The sequence below is a fragment of the Petaurus breviceps genome, unplaced genomic scaffold, assembly GCF_028583685.1.
Source record: "Petaurus breviceps papuanus isolate PSGF00001 unplaced genomic scaffold, PetGlider_PUasm1.0 90330, whole genome shotgun sequence".
NCBI classification, from domain to species: Eukaryota; Metazoa; Chordata; class Mammalia; order Diprotodontia; family Petauridae; genus Petaurus; species Petaurus breviceps.
The window spans coordinates 1276216-1292380 of record NW_027187219.1 but is presented as its reverse complement, the minus strand read 5'-3'; the positions used below and the strand labels follow the sequence as shown (position 1 = coordinate 1292380).

Here is a 16165-nt window from a genome sequence, read left to right as displayed (position 1 = left end):
AAAATGGAGATAATAATAGCACCTACGGCTCAAGGTTTTTGTAAGGATCAAATGAAATAAAATTTGTACATTGCTTAGCACAATGCCTGCTATGTAGCAGGCACTTAAAATGCTTGTTAAAACAAAAAAAAAATTTAACCTCTCTGCAGCCTTTGATGCTGTTGATCACTCTCTTCTCCTTCATGCTCTCTTCTTTCTAAGTTTTCAGGAGAGTGTTCTCTCCAGTTTCTTCTCCTTCCTCTCTGTTTATTCTCATACTTTTTTTTTTTTATGAGATCTTCATCCAGGTCACATCTGCTAACTGTGGGGAAGCCACGGGGCTCTGTCCTGGATCCATTCTCCCTCTATTTTATTTCAATTGATGATCCCGTTAGCTCTTATGGATTCAAGGATGGCTTCTATGCTGAGGATTCTCACATCTACTTATCTAGCCCTTGCCTCTCAACTGACCCTCAATCTCACATCTCCAGCTGCCTATTGTCCTCTAGACATCTAAAACTCACCATGGTTAAAATTCATTATCTTTCCCACAAATCACTCACTTCCAAATTCCCTATTACTTTCACACACACATATCTACTCCCTCACACTTCTCCCTGCAAGTACTTCCTAAAGCATAAAACATGCCTATTTAAGAAACTTGACATGTTGTGCTGTGGGTAAGAGACAGCTTTTGGAGCCTGGGAGAGTAATTTTCACCTTTGTCGGGTGGAGATCCCCAGAGAGAAGCAGCTTTTGCTATGTCTGACCAGGAAACAAAGCCTTTTACTGAGGACTTGGGGGGAAAGAGAAAGAGAATGCATTAAACTCAGTCATTGGGCAGGACAACAGTGAAATTCACTTGAAAGTGAAAATGACAACGTATGTCAAGAAATGCAAAGAATCGTACTGCGAAAGATGGGGTATTCTACTGAATTCACTCAGGTTTCTCTTTGAAGGTCAGAAAATTGCTAATAATCATACTCCAAAAGAGCTGGGCATGGAGGAAGATGTGACTGAAGTTTGTCAGGAAGAGATGGGGTCATTCATGGGTTTTCCCCTTTCCCTTAGTTTTTTTTCTTCTTTTGCAGTGTTGTATTTGATCCCAAGTTGAAACTGGCACCCTAGCTCTGGAAGTCTTACTTTCACAGTCCACTATTTCGAATTCTAGTACTCCTTATATATTATCATCTGCTCTCATTGTGCCAATCTCCCTTCATACTTCCCTCCCATAGTTTTTGAAATACATGTATGTACACGCATATCACATCCACTAGGACTGTGCATTGCAGGCTTGAAGGTGAAAAGATATGCAGCCCCAGTGTGCTAGATGACTCTCCCATTGACCTGGTGTGTCCTGGTATGTCCTTGCTTCTGTCCTGGACTATAACTCTCAGGGGGCAATGGAAACATTTCAGAGGACCGAACTGTGGAAAAATGGTGCTTCTTTGATTGGAAGCTACTTGTCTTAGGAAGATTCTGAAGCTCACCTGGCAGGGTAAGATACCAGACACTGAGGTCCTTTCTTGAACTAAACTGCTAAGTATTCAAACTCTGCTGCAGGAGCGCAACTACAATGGGCTGGCTACATTGTCCAAATGCCAAACATACTTGCCAAACAAACTTGCCTAAAAGATTATTTTATGGAAAACTCAACTGGGAAAGAGCTCACATGGTGGTCAGAAGAAGCAATACAAGATTACTCTCAAGGTTTCTTTTAAGAACTTTAGAACTGATTGTTTGACATGAGAGACACTGGCCCAGGACCTCCCAGCATGGTGTGCCCTCATCAGAGAAGGGCTGTGCTTTATGAACAAAGCTGAATTCAAGTAGCTCAAAAGAAACATGAGGTGCACAAATTCAGAGAATCCACCTCAAATATTCACATGGATTATTCAAGTCTAACCTATGGTGGAGCATTCAGATCTCATATTGGTCTGATCAGTCATAGTTGGAAGTGGTGTAATTCGACTCTAACATAGTGATGTCATTTTGATACTCTTTGAGAATGAAGGGCAACAACCACACACACACACACACACGCACACACTGAGGGGAATAATAATAACCAAAGACACTGGACCTAAGCTGTTAAATCCTTTATGTGTCAGGAAAAGGACTTCATGTTTAACCCTAGAGCTTATAGGGCTCCACTGGAGGTTTTTGGGGAGGGGACTGACATGGTTGGACCTGTACTTTAGGAATTCTAAAAATCCATGATCCCTGACACTGGCTAAGCAGAGAATACACAGAATGGATTTTTCTTCTGGCAAAAGATAACTCTAACTTGGGGAAGGAAGGAGCACAAACATTTATTAAACATCTGCCACGTGCTGGGAACTTTATGAATATTATCTCATTTGATACAACAACCCTGGAAGGTAGGTGCTATTATTGTCCCTATTTTACATTTGAGGAGGCTGAGGATGAGAGGGACAAAATGACTTGTCCAGAGTCACACAACTGGTCAGTGTCTAAGATCAGATTTGAATTCAGGTCTTCTTGACTCCAGGCCCAGTGCTTTACCCATGGTACCACCTAACTTTCCACTTAGTCTAGTCTATTGCTGTAATTATTATGAGTACTCTGTTACATGAGAGGCTAGTACCAGGAAGCTTATAGTTGAACTCTTTCACTTTCATTTCCCAATAAGTCAGATGACAGTTTTAGAAAACAAGATTTTCAAGGCCCAAAAGTGACTCTTGTGAAAGGGGTGGCGGTGTTTTCGACCCAGGAAGCCTGGTCAGTTCTTTGACCTCATCATTTAGATTGTGCCTCTAAATGTGGACATATTTTCAGAGATAGATAAGAAGATCCCAGATTAAAATCTGGAAGAGATCCCAGAACTCTTTAGAGTAACTCCTCCTCTGGGATGAAAGGAAATTCAGAATGGTTAAGAGATTGGTCCAAAGTCCCACTGGCAGCAACTGGCAAAGTTGGACTTCTGAAGGTGGAACTGCACAAGATGATTTTTCTCTCCTCTAGGGAAGTGATCCTTATTGTCCTTTTCCAGCTCCCCTGGCTCCTCTCCGGTAGGTGGGACCTTGGTGTTGAGCCCCTGCTCTCCTTTCTGGCTCCTTCTGGAAGAGATTTCCTTGCCTCTGGACCTCTTTGACATTTGTTTTTCTCTGTACCTTCTTTGTCTCCCTTTCCTGGTGTGGTGGGATGTTTCAGATCAGAGGATATTGGGAAGAATTGGGTATAGTCACATTTCCAATTTAGATTCCAATCCCACTTGTCTCTCAGTGCCCAGATAATATTCCATATCATGTATGAAGCCGCTCCTGACAATGCAACTCCAAGTGACCTTTCACTGCTTTCACTCATTGCATTAATGGTCTGTCTCATTCATTTTATCTTCAAGGGGTGCTGGGTCTAGGATCAATGAACCTTGATTCTGCCCCCTTCCCCTTAGGCTTTAAATACAGTTCAAAATGATCTCAAATCATTTCCTCAAGGGAGAAAAATTGTCATCAAAAGAAAACTTGATTCCCTGTCTCTTTACTGGGTTTTAAAGAATACACTTTTTCATGAGTTTTCTTTACAGCACAGTTATATCTGAATATGTTCCCTCACCATGTCCACATATGGAAATGTGATATAAAGTGGGGGTTATGAAGGTGATGGCAGGTTACCCCAAATTGAGTCATGTGGTCTAGCAAGGTAGAGTGACTTTTAAAAATATCTGTCCTTGAAACTGGATCATTCATGGAGATTTTATAACCACAGGGGTTGTGATGTCTACTGTGAAGAGATCACTCGTGAAATGAAGGTGTGAACTTCATCTAAAGTTTGAAATTTACTGATAACTGGTTTCAACTGTCTGCCTCTTCCCCTTGGTGCCCTGTTCCTACAATTCCTTGCAGATATAGCACCTAGGTAATCAATCAATAGGTGAAATTCCCTTAAAGAGGAACTTAAAGAGGACTAGATCAGGAAATTTCAGAAACTTTCATGCTGCTGAGCCCTTCAAGTTCCTCTGCCTCATTGGTATTCCCCCTTTTCCCTTATAGTGAATGTTTCCACACTGTACTCGGCACCAGACCGCATCTCTTAATCTCTGTTATCATTCCAACATAACACTCCTAGGAAAAATCATGGTCCTCCTTCACGCTCACCCACAATCTTTGTTCTCATTGTGTGCTTTATGATTCTTCATTCCCTACAAAGCCTTCTCATCTTTCCCACCTTTCGGGATTGCTCTCTGTCAACTTTTAATCCACTTCCTTGTTCTTCTTTTTAGTATTTGCTTTAACTTGGTGAAGGATGGGTTGAAACTAGGAGATACTTGGGGCAGGGAAAGCAAAGAGGCTCTTGTAGGAGTTCAGATTATGGGGACCTGAGTTAAGATGGTGAGTGTTTGGGTAAAGAGGAAGGGACACATGTGGGAGATGTTGTGGCATTGAAACAAAATTTAGCAACCAACGATATATATATATATATATATATATATATATATATATATATATATATATATAATGGATGAGAGAGGAGAGGCAGAGACAATGCTGAAGCTTCACCATGCTTTGACAATGAGGATGAGATGGTGTCCTTACTAAAAATAGGGAAGTTTTAAAGAGGGGTGGGTTTTGATGAGAAATATAATGAGTTCAGGTTTGGACATGTTGAGACTGAAGTGCCTATAGCAAGTATATCCAGCTTAAAATTCCTAATAGGCGGTTTGTTATGTTGGACTAGAATTGGATAGTTATGTGTGTGTGTGTGTGTGTGTATATATACACACACACATATGCATATGTGTATATATGTGTAATCTGAAAACAGATGATAATTAAATCTATTGGCACTAATGAGATCAAAGTGAGAGTGTACAGAGATAAGAGAAGAAGGCACAGAACAGAGCCTTGGAGAACACATACGGTCAATAGGCATGAAATTGATGATGATCTAGCAAAGAAGACTGGGAAATACAATTCACCAGAATGATAAAAGGAGACATAACACAGAGCAGTAGTGAAAGCACAGGAAATGAGGGTAGATAAAAGTGTCCAATGTGGAAGAGAGGTCTAGCAGGATGAAAATTAGGAATTAGTCATTAGATTTGCCAATGAAAAAAGGCCATTGGCAATTTGGGAAAGAGTGTAGAAAGAGAGAGAAAGAAGAGAGAGAGGAAGTAGAAATACTACCTAGAGCTTTTTTTCAAGGAACTCAGTTGAAATATGCAGGAAAGATAAAGAATGGTAGACTAGAGGTATGATAGGATTATGTGAAAGTTTTCAAAAATGGAGGATGCTTTGGTGTATTTGTACGGACATAACCAGTAAAGAAGGAGAGACTGAAGATTAAAATGCCAGGGTGATTGTATTCAGAGAAATCTACTAGAAAACATGAGTGATTGACTTAAGAATACATGGGAAAAGGTTGGTTTTGGCAAGTCTCTATTCAACAGAGACCAGAACAAAGAAAGAGAGGATATAAGATTTTATCAAGGGGTTGTGAGATGAAGAAGAGGGAAAAAGAAAAAGCTCACAATTAATGACTTTTATTCTCTTAGAAAAGTATGAGGAGGGCGGAGTAGAAACAGGACTTCTTCGTGGCTCCTCCTTCCACCTCCTCTAATTCATGTAAAAAATGACTCTAAACAAACTTTAGAGCTACAGAACCCACAAAGTGACAGAGAGAAAATAACCTCCTGCTGAAGACATCCCAGCAGCTTGGCAGGAAGGGGCCATCACAGTGCTCTGGGAACAGAGCCCAGCCCTGCATGAGCCAGAGGTTTTAGCCTCAGGGCAGCCATGACCAGCCCCAGCTGGAGGAACATCAGGAGAGTGGATCTCCAGCAGCTGTAGTGGTTGCCAGAATTATCAACCCATAAATGTCAAAGAAAAAGTGAGAGGTCAGTGGACTTTGGGAACAGGGAGTCTGGGAGTGTGGTCTGGCCTCTGCCCTTGGAGGTAGAAGTAGCTGAGGTGCTGCGGCTGTGCAGCTGCTGCCGCATGGCTGCTTCAGAGCTCCTGGCCTGCAGATTGTAGGGGGACCAAACAACCAGTCTGAGAGGTAATTGTGCTTGCTTTAACCTGCTTGGATCTGTATTGCTGTCTAGGGTGGAGGTCCTGGGGATGCATGACTAGTGTACCAGAACATGTAGAGGCTTCAGAGAGGGCAGATCCAACTAATAGCTCTGGCAGCTGAGGAAACCCCAGCAATTTGGGACAAAGTTCCCCTCCCAGAAGCAGAGTTCTACTGTGGCAAAAAGCTCAAAAATCAAGTAATTGAGTGGCAACATGAGCAAGCAAAGGAAGCAAAGCAAGCAGAGCAATGCGACTTTGGACTGCTATTTTGAGGACAAAAAGGATCAAAGCATGGAGCAGGAGGAAGACAGTGAAGTCAGAACTCTTGCACCAAAAGCTTCCAAGAAAAATATGACCTGGTCACAGGCCACAGAGGAGCTTAAGAAGGATTTTGAAAAGCAAATAAGAGAAGTGGAGGGAAAATTGGGAAGAGAAGTGAGAATGATCCAAGAAAATCATGAAAAGAGAGTGAAAAACATGCCTGAAGAAAGTAAAATCTTAAAAAAATAGACTAACTTAAATGTCAAAAGAAGCTCAAAAAGGCAATGAGGAGAAGAATGTCTTAAAAAGCCAAATTTGCCAGATTGAAAAAGAATCTCAAAAGCTCACTGAAGAGAATCACTCCTCCAGAACTAGATTGGAGCAAATGGAAGCTAGTGACTTTATGAGAAATCAAGATACTATTGAACAGATCCAAACAAATGAAAAAATAGAAGGCAATGTGAAATATCTCATTGGAAAAACTACTGAATCCCATTGAAAAATAGATCCAGGAGACGCAATTAAAAATTATTGGACTACCTGAAAGCCATGATAAAAAAAGAGCCTAGAAATCATCCTTCAAGAAATTCTCAAGGAAAATTGCCCTGATGTTTTAGAACCAGAGGGCAAAATAGAGGTTGAAAGAATCTACCGATCACCTCTTGAAAAAGATCCCCAAAAGAAAACTCCTAGGATTATTATAGCCAGGTTCCAGAGTTCCCAGATCAAGGAGAAAACATTATAAGCAGCCAGGAAGAAACAATTTGAATATTATGGAAACACAATCAGTATAACACAGGATCTGGCAGCTTCTACACTGAGGGATTGAAGGACTTGGAATATGATATTCTGGAGGTCAAAGGAGTTGAAATTAAAACCAAGAATCACCTACCCAGCAAAACTGAGTATCATGTTTCAGGGGAAAATATGGTCATTCCATGGAATAGAGAGGACTTCCAAGCATTCTTGGTGAAAAAACCAGAGTTGAATAGAAAATTTGACATTCAGATACAAGAAGCAAGAGAAGAATGAGAAGGTAAAAAGGGAAAAGAAATCATAAGGAACTTATCAAAGTTGAACTATTTATATTCCTACATGGAAAAATGATAATTGTAAGCCATAAGACTGTTCTCAGTGTGAGAATAGTTGAACGGAATATAAATGCATATATATGTATGCATACATATATATGTCTATATAGGAGGGTATATGGGCATATGAATACATATGTGAATGTGGGTATATATGTGTACAGCTATACATAGACAGAGGGCACAGGACCAATTGAATAGGAAGGGATGATAATTAAAATGTGTAATGGAGAGATGAGAGAGGAATATAATGAGAGGAAATGGGGAGAGACAGAATGGGGTAAATTATCTCATATAGAAGAGGCAAGGGAATACTGTTACAATGGAGGGGAAGAACAGGAAGGCAAAAGGGAATGAGTCAACCTTATTCTCATTGAATTTAGCTTAGGGAGGGAATGACATACATACTAAATAGGGTATTCACCCTACAGGAGAGTAGGGGGAAGGGGATGAGAGGGGGGGATGGTGGAGGGGAGGTCAGGTTAGGGGGGTGGGAAGTTGGAAGCACCCACTTTTGAAAAGGACAGGGCCAAAGTAGAGAATAGAACAAGTGGGGGGTGGGATAGGATGGAAAAATAGTCAGTCTTTCACAATATATCCAATATGGAAATGTTTTGCATAGCTACAAATGTACAACCTATATTGAATTGCTTATCTTCCCAGTAAGGGTGGGTGATGAGGGAGGAAGAGAAAGATTCTGGAATTCAAAGTTTTAAAATCAAATGTTTAAAAAAATATATACATATACATATATATGTAAATTATTTTTTATCTGCAACTGGGAAATAAGATATACAGGCACTGGGGCATAGAGATCCATCTCGCCCTACTGGAAAGTCGGAGGGGGGGATGGGGTAGGATATAGGAGAGAGCAGATTGGGGGAGGGGGTATACATTGGGATCGCTGTTTTGGGGTGGTGGGTGGGGGAGAGGTGGGGAGAAAATCTGTTACTCAAAATCTTGTGGAAATGAATGATATAAACTAAAAATAAACATAAAATTTAATTAAAAAAAAGAAAAGTATTAGGAGAGGTCTTCAGTTGAGGTGCTGGTATATCTCTTTTTGCTTGTTTTTGTAATTTTGCAACAGTTCACATTTGACTACTTTGTGGTCATTATTCTTTCTGTGGACTCTGTTGTATTCTGTGTGTACGATTTTCTTGGTTCTGTTTACTCTTCATCAGTTCATGTAGGCTTTTCTATGCTTTTCTGTATTCATCATATTTGTCTTTTTTCCCAGCACAATCATATACTATTATATTCATGTACCATCATTTTTTTTCTGTCATTCCTCTATTGATGGGCTTCTGTAGTAGGTTTTTTTTTTTTAAAGCAATCTGGGTTAAGTAACTTGCTCAAGGTTACACGGCCAGTTATTTCTGGGTGTGGTGCTGAGTATCTGAGCCCAGATTTGATCCAGGTCATCCCGACACTGGAGCCGGTGCTCTCACTCGCTGAGCCACCTGGCCATCCCTAAGCAATTGGGGTTAAGTAACTTGTTCAAGGTTACACGGCCAGGTGTTTCTGGGTGGGTGCTCAGTGTCTGAGCCCGGGATTCGATCTCCAGGTCTTCTCAACACTGGAGGCGGTGCTCTCACTCGCTGTGCTACCTTGTAGTAGGTTCTTAATAAATATTTGTTAAAGGAATCACTAGTTAACCTCCTGACCCTTTTGCCTTAATCTTGTAGAGTTTAATTTTTAAAGGTCAATTACTTTTCATTCCACATTTCAGATTGGCTTATCTCCAATGCAATCAAACAATAATTACCTTAAAAAACTAGCTATATCTACATATTGTCAAATAACTAGTTAGAACATGTGGTGATATTGCTGGTGAGGTTTGTTTCACTTTCCTGATTCTACTTTGATCTCTCAAAAGAATAGAGCTGTGATTATAGTTCACATCCACAAGGTGGAAGCAGTTATTTACTTGAATGGGTTAAGCTATCGGTATGGTGAGATGGAAGAACTCTTTGGTTTTTCCATATATTCTTTTTTCTTTTAAGCAATCGGGGTTAAGTAACTTGCTCAAGGTTACACAGCCAGTTATTTCTGGGTGTGGTGCTGAGTGTCTGAGCCTGGGATTCGATCTCCAGGTCGTCCCAACAAAGGAGCCGGTGCTCTTATATTGCTGTGCTACCTGGCCGCCCCTTTTCCTTATATTCTTAAGAAAAAAAAAAACTCTCTTAAAAAGAGGAAATATAATACATAAAATAACTAGCCTTGTAGATAGAACAAATTTTAAAAGCATAATCGCTCTTTTCACAAATTCTTGACTGTTTTCCACCTTTCCTTTTTTTTTTTTTTTTTTTTTTTTTTGCTTTTTGTAAGGCAATCGGGGTTAAGTGACTTGCCCAGGGTCACACGGCTAGTTTTTGTGTTAAGTGTCTGAGGTCGGATTTCAACTCAGGTCCCCCTGACTCCAGGGCCGGGGCTCTATTCACTGTGCCACCTAGCCTCCCCCTTTCCATCTTTCCTTAATCTAGCTTTGGTTACATTTTAGACTTGATTCCCTGCTTCCTTTTATTGGAGTTAAGACCTCTCTCTGTTGATCTATATTTATGTGCCTTCAGCTCTAACTCCATATATGCTCAAAACTCCTTCTGGCTTTTCATATGTAGAAGATATATCTATATCTATCTATGTCTATATATATGTTAATGACGTCAACCTGCAGTTTACTCACTTTCTTAGTCTGTTTAAGCCAATAAGAAGGAATCTAACCTGAAAATCATTGTATCCCATTAATCAGCAAAGATTAGGCAGAGTTAGGATTTTTATTTTTCTGGTCACGTAACCCAGAGAATGTGGAACCTATACATTTACCTATCAGGAAGGTAAGGCAAGATTTCTGATTTTGTTCCATTCTTTCTTTTCACAGTCCAGGCAAGCACAAAATTAATACCATGAAAAGAAGGTCTTGCTCTAATTACAAGTTAATGCTTTTGTAGCCACATAGCATAGTGAATAGAGTGCTGGCCTTGGGGTAAAGAAGACAAGAGTTCAAATCCTGTCTCAGACACTTAATAGTTGAAAAAAATGACCCTAGGAAAAAATCATTAAAACTCACCCCACCCTTAGTTTCCTCTTCTGCAAAATGGGCATAATAATAGTACCTTCATTATGGTGGGGTTGTTAGGATGAAATAAGCTAACGTGTAAAGTGCTTTATACATCTTAACATCTATAAAAATCCTAGATATTATTATGGGGATCTTTTATTGTTCCTTCCCTTTCAATAGAGAAACAAGTTATTCATCAGAAAACTTTCTGTAATCATTAGGTTAATTAAATTTATTTTATTTTTAAATTATTTTGGAGGGGGGAAGGTAAGGCAATCAGGGTTAAGTGACTTGCCCAAGGTCACACAATTTGTAAGTGTGTCAAGTGTCTGAGGTCTGATTTGAACTCAGGTCCTCCTGATTCCAGGGCTGGTGCTCTAATCACTGGGCTGCTTAGCTGCCCCCAGGTCAGTTGAATTTAAAATGGATAGAATTTCCAATTCAGCAGCTGAGATTACACACATTAGAATATTATGTTTACAGATTTCCTTCTGATTCAACTGTTAGATTTCAAAGCAAATGTTTCACTTATTCATTTTTATTAATGCCTTTGGTTTTTATGTCACTTGCATTTGCTAATATTTCCCTTTATTCTCCAGTCCTAAACCATGAAAGCTTCCCTTGTGACAAAGATTTTTTTTAAAAAGAGAGGTGGTGTGCAGAAAATAGCTGTTTCACAAAACCTTTGCTCAGTTCTGACTCTTCATGACTCCATTTGAGGTTTCCTTGGCAAAGACACTACAGTGGTTTGCCATTTGCATCTCCAGATGAGGAAACTGAGGCAAATAGGGTTAAGTGACTTGCCCAGGGTCACACAGCTAATAAGTGTCTGAGACCATATTTCAACTCAGGTCTTCTTGATTCCAGGTCAGGTACTCTATCTAACGGTACCACCTAACTGCCTCTTCAAAAAGCCAGTCAACACATAGTATCTAACATTTGTATAGATCTGTGGGCTTTCAAACTGCTTTGCACATATTTCATTTGATCCTCTCAACAACCCTTTGAGGTAGGGGCTATTATTATTGCCATTTACAGATGAAGAAACTGAGGCCCAGAAGTTAAATGACTTTCTCCTGTTCAATCAGCTGGTAAATATATGAGATAGGATTCAAAGTCAGGTTTCCTTGGCTCTAACCCTAGCTCTCTCTCCACTATGCCTCCTTGCAGATACCAGGTACATCTGATAGTACATGAAATATTCCACACCCAATTCCCTCCATCTCTGTGGTGAAAGGAGCAAAGTTCACTTTCTTTACTCTTTTCTGGCTCAAAGCCAGGGCATTGTAAATACAGAACTTTCTTTCATTTTATTGTGCTTCCTAATTACCTTGCTGTCATCTGTGTGTATTGTTTTCTTGGTCCTGCTTAAGTCACTATGCATCAGTTTATACAATTCTTTTCCTATTTCTCTTATTTTCTTCATATTTATTATTTTCCACAACTAAAATTTCATTATATTCATGAACTCCTATTTGCTTTATACTTTCCCAACCCACTGACACTTACTTTGCCCTTTTCCCCTCAGATTTTTTCCTCCACAGAAAGTGTTGCGGTGACTCTTTTGATCAACATGGGCTTTCTTTTACCTCCTTGAAATATAGAAGTGGAGTTTGTTCTGGATTAAAAGGTACAGATGTTTTAGTTATTTTATTAAAACATTATTCTGAATTAATTTCCAGAGTATTGGACTAATTTGCCAATCCATTCACTGCATATCAATGGGTATATTTTCATGAAACCTGTAGCCAATATCACCTTTTCATATATATTTGCTTTTTCATATATTTTGCAATCTTAAGTCAATTTGTTTGGCTTCAGGTAAAACCTCAGAGTTGTACTGATGTACAATTCTTTTATTATTACTGATTTTGAGCAATCTTTCATAAAGCTGTTTATAATTACCAATTCTTTCAAAAATTGTTTGTTATTATCTCTTAACCAATTATCCACTGGAGAATGACTTTTAACCCTATATATTTGTGTTTGTTCCCTATATATTTTGGATAGAAAACCGTTATCAGAGATATTTGATCACTTCCCTTTTCATACTAGCTGCATTAATTTTGTTTGTGCAAAAGTTTTTCAATTTCACATAATATATTTATTACCTATTTAATCTTTTGTGATTTCCTCTAGTTCTTATTTGGTTAAGGATCCTTACTTAGCCAAACCACATTTGTGAAAGGTGACCCATTTATTTTCTTATAATTTTTAAAATAATTTTTTATGCTATATGGTATAAGATGACAGATATTTTAAAAAAAGTTTCATTGTACTTTTTAATTTTCATTTTTAAGAGGGAGTTTTGGTGATATGTAGGGATAATTTGAATCTCAGAAGAACCTATCCCACAGGAAAAATGACCTGTTTTCTTAGAGTACTTGACTTGCCTTGTATTCATGGTCAATTTTACTTCTTTTAATAAATTAATTGGTTTGGTCTTTCAACTGTTCTGACTATTTTTTCCCATTGAACTAACAATGACCAGTCACTTCAGTGAAAAGAATTCATAGCATGTTGTGGATTAAAAACCCTCCACAGTAAAATTAATTATCTGAGATAAAAAGGAAACTGAGGACAAATTTACTTGTCATCTATATTTTAATTTTCATAGATAGCATTTGCATATCAGATTACATCATCTGACTCCTCAGATGTCAGAGACAAGGAATGATTTACAGAGCTGATTTTTATAACAGAAAGGAGGAATAAAAAAAATTGCTTTGAACATTATTCAATTGAACAAGTCAGGTCACAGTACAGCTTAGCTTCTCCCATCCTTTCTTAATGCCAGCCAGAATCCTTTCCTTACAAGTAATATTTTTCATAACCAGAAAGTCTACTGGGAAAGATGAACATGTGGTCAGTAGTTAGCAGTCAGCCTGCATCTTCCTTAGAAGATTCCATTACTTAATTTAGATTTTAGCTCAAGAAAAAACAAAACAAAACATACAAAAAAGGGAATTTATCTGCCAAGTCTGGAGAAAAAGAAGTAAACTCCTGGCTAGCCTTTCTCCAGCTGCCAGAAAGGGGAATTTAGACTTTTTTTTAAAGGAGTAATCCCATGATTATTTATTATCTCTTACTCTAAATTCTCTGCTACTAAATGATAACATTTTCTCAATCATATCTTCACTAAATCTATTGATAATGTAGATTTAAGAGACTATGTTAATCTGGCGTAGCTATTAGGGCTAGCTTTTTCTAAAGAAGGTACTCAAACCTATAATCAAACTAAAAATAAATCAGAGTCATTAGTATTCATTGATTTTCTTCTATGAGCAGTCTGAATTTTTGGCTCACAAACAATATTGTATTGGACCAGTGACCTCAAGGCTACTGTTTTTTTGTCCTGTTTGTCTGGATCCACTTTTCTCTTCTTTTTGTTAACTGATAACAATAAAGTTTGGAGCTCCTCGCCCTGCGAGATCTTTTAGCAGGGGCTGGATCATTATCTCTCAGAGATACTATGGAGAGGATACTTGCTTGGGATGGAGTGGGGAGGAGTAAATTCAATGACCTTGAAGGTCCTTCCTATTCTACAGTTTTGTTGCTCTTACGCTTCTGTAATCTACAAAAGGTGGAGATGGGTCTATATTGTGTCTAAAGTATTTTCCATATTGAAACAAAACTTTGACTTTATACTTTTCCCACACTCTACTGCTTTTTGTCTTGCCCCTATCCTACTATTAGTGTTGGCTTCCCCTGACTGTTTCCATTCTCCAGGGAAGTTCACTGTGTTGGGACCGCAACAACCAATCACAGCCCTCGTGGGTGGAGAGGCTACATTCCACTGCCATCTCTGTCCTCAGGAGAATGCTTTGGATATGGAGGTGATGTGGTTCCGCCAGAAGCCCTCACGTTTAATTCACCGCTATAAAGATCAAATGGAACGCCAAGTTCCAGAATATAAAGAGAGGACAAAATTCCTTCAAGAGAATATTTCTAGTGGGAATGTGGCTCTGAGGTTGAGCAACATCCGTCCATCTGATGAGGGGAAGTACTTGTGCCAATTTATAAGCTCCATTTATTCTCATGAAGCAGAATTCCAAGTACTTGTGGCAGGTGAGTCTGTGGCAGGTGCCTGAGCCCTCATGTGGAGGCATTAACTATGGGGAATCCTACCAGAGAGACAAAACAGGGATGTCCAATGTCAAAGGTGATGTTGCCTTGCTCCCAGGTCAGAGCATCAAAAGGGGGGACAATTCAAGATCAGTATTCAGGAAAGTAATGATCCATTCCGGTTGGAGACAAGTAGTTCAGCTGAAGAAATGGAACGCAATCCAAAGCAAGTACTTAAGTTAGATTCATTGTGGTAATGTTTCTCAAAGCCACTTGGAGTGAGAACAATGGTCAAATCACAATGAATTTCCAGTAGTTACTGAAATGGTATTTTGGTTAATGTGCTAGACTGATGGATAGTTAAGCCCATCATTTGTGTTGATCAATTTAAAGATCCTCTGAAGACAAAAACTAAACCAATCCTGCCCTCAAGTAGTTTATGTTCTGCAACAATTATATTGATAAATAGATAAAATTTGTATACAAAGTAAAAAGTAATTTCGTGGTGAGACGAATGACCTGTCTGGATTTCCATGTTAGGAAGTAAATTTGGGGAGCTGTATGGAGGATTAATTGAATTGGGAAGAGATTGGAAGAAGAGAGATTAATCTGGGACAAGATATGACAAGGACCTGAACCAGGGTAGTGGCCATGGGAAGATGGAGAAATGAATGAATGCAAGAGATGGCATGGAAGTAGGATAAAAAAATGGTGGCTGATTGGATGTGGGTGGAGAGTGAAAGGGAGGAGTAGAGAATGATGTAGAGATCAAGTTTCCAAACTTAGTCGACTATGAAGAGTGGTATTCTTGAAAGAAATAGAGAAGTTAGTGACTAGGGTGTGTTTGCAAGAAAAGATGAATTCTGATTTGGACATGTTAAGCTTGACATTCCTAAGGGGCATCCAGATGGAGATGTCTGTAGGTGATGTAGGACAAATGCCAGGGGAGAGAGACAAGGACTGGGAATGCATATTTGGAAGTCCTCTGAATAGAAGGACGACCTTAATTCATGGGCAGTGATGAAGTGTAGAAGTGGAGAAAAGAGTGTAGAAAGAGAAGATCCAGGACACAGCTAAAGAAGAAGATATTGAAAAGTAGATTGAGGAGAAGAGGAATACTACAAAGATCCAGGGACCCCCTCCCCCCTCCAATGCTACCTTGGAGGATAGGATTGTTAATAGCATAAAAAAATACAGGATGAGGACTGAGTCATGTATTTACCAATAAGAATTTGGTGGCAACCCTAAAGAACATAGTTTCAATTATATGTGGAGGCTGGAAGTCACATTGCATGGTGTTGAAGGGTCAGTGAGGAAGTAAAGATAACAAGTCCGTATGTCTGGTGCATGGTTGCAGAAGGTTGGGAAGAGTGATCTCTTGAAGGAACAGGACTAATGAAGCGAAGTAACAAAGATCACAACCTCCCGCAGTTTCGATTGGGGGGATGCAGGTTTAATCTGCAAAAAGCTTTTCCCAGGGAAAGAGGAAGAACACAGTATTGTGTCCCTACTCACTCCTTTCTATATAATAGAATGCAGCTTCAAACTTCAGGAAACTCATAGACTGTATGAACGTGGAGATGAGAAGACCTTCCCAGTTTTGTATCTGTGCAGCTGATTTTGGGAATTCCAGTGAAGGCCTTTAGAGTTAATTATTTCATCTTAGATGTCCCCAT

The 16165-nt window shown here is 39.2% G+C and overlaps 1 protein-coding gene and 1 pseudogene across 1 annotated transcript in view; both read left to right on the top strand.

The window, feature by feature from the left end:
- Nucleotides 1–740: 740 nt before the first annotated feature.
- Nucleotides 741–1093, top strand: LOC138177105 (small ubiquitin-related modifier 1-like; annotated as a pseudogene).
- A 1647-nt stretch (nucleotides 1094–2740) lies between these two features.
- The window catches only part of LOC138177076 (butyrophilin subfamily 2 member A1-like), a 32813-nt gene continuing 19388 nt past the window's right edge, over nucleotides 2741–16165 (top strand). The window contains exons 1-3 of the mRNA XM_069108061.1: nucleotides 2741–3011; nucleotides 11953–12054; nucleotides 14154–14492. Coding sequence (XP_068964162.1) covers nucleotides 2852–3011; nucleotides 11953–12054; nucleotides 14154–14492 — 601 coding nt within the window. The 5' untranslated portion in view covers nucleotides 2741–2851. The remainder of the gene's footprint in view (nucleotides 3012–11952; nucleotides 12055–14153; nucleotides 14493–16165) is intronic.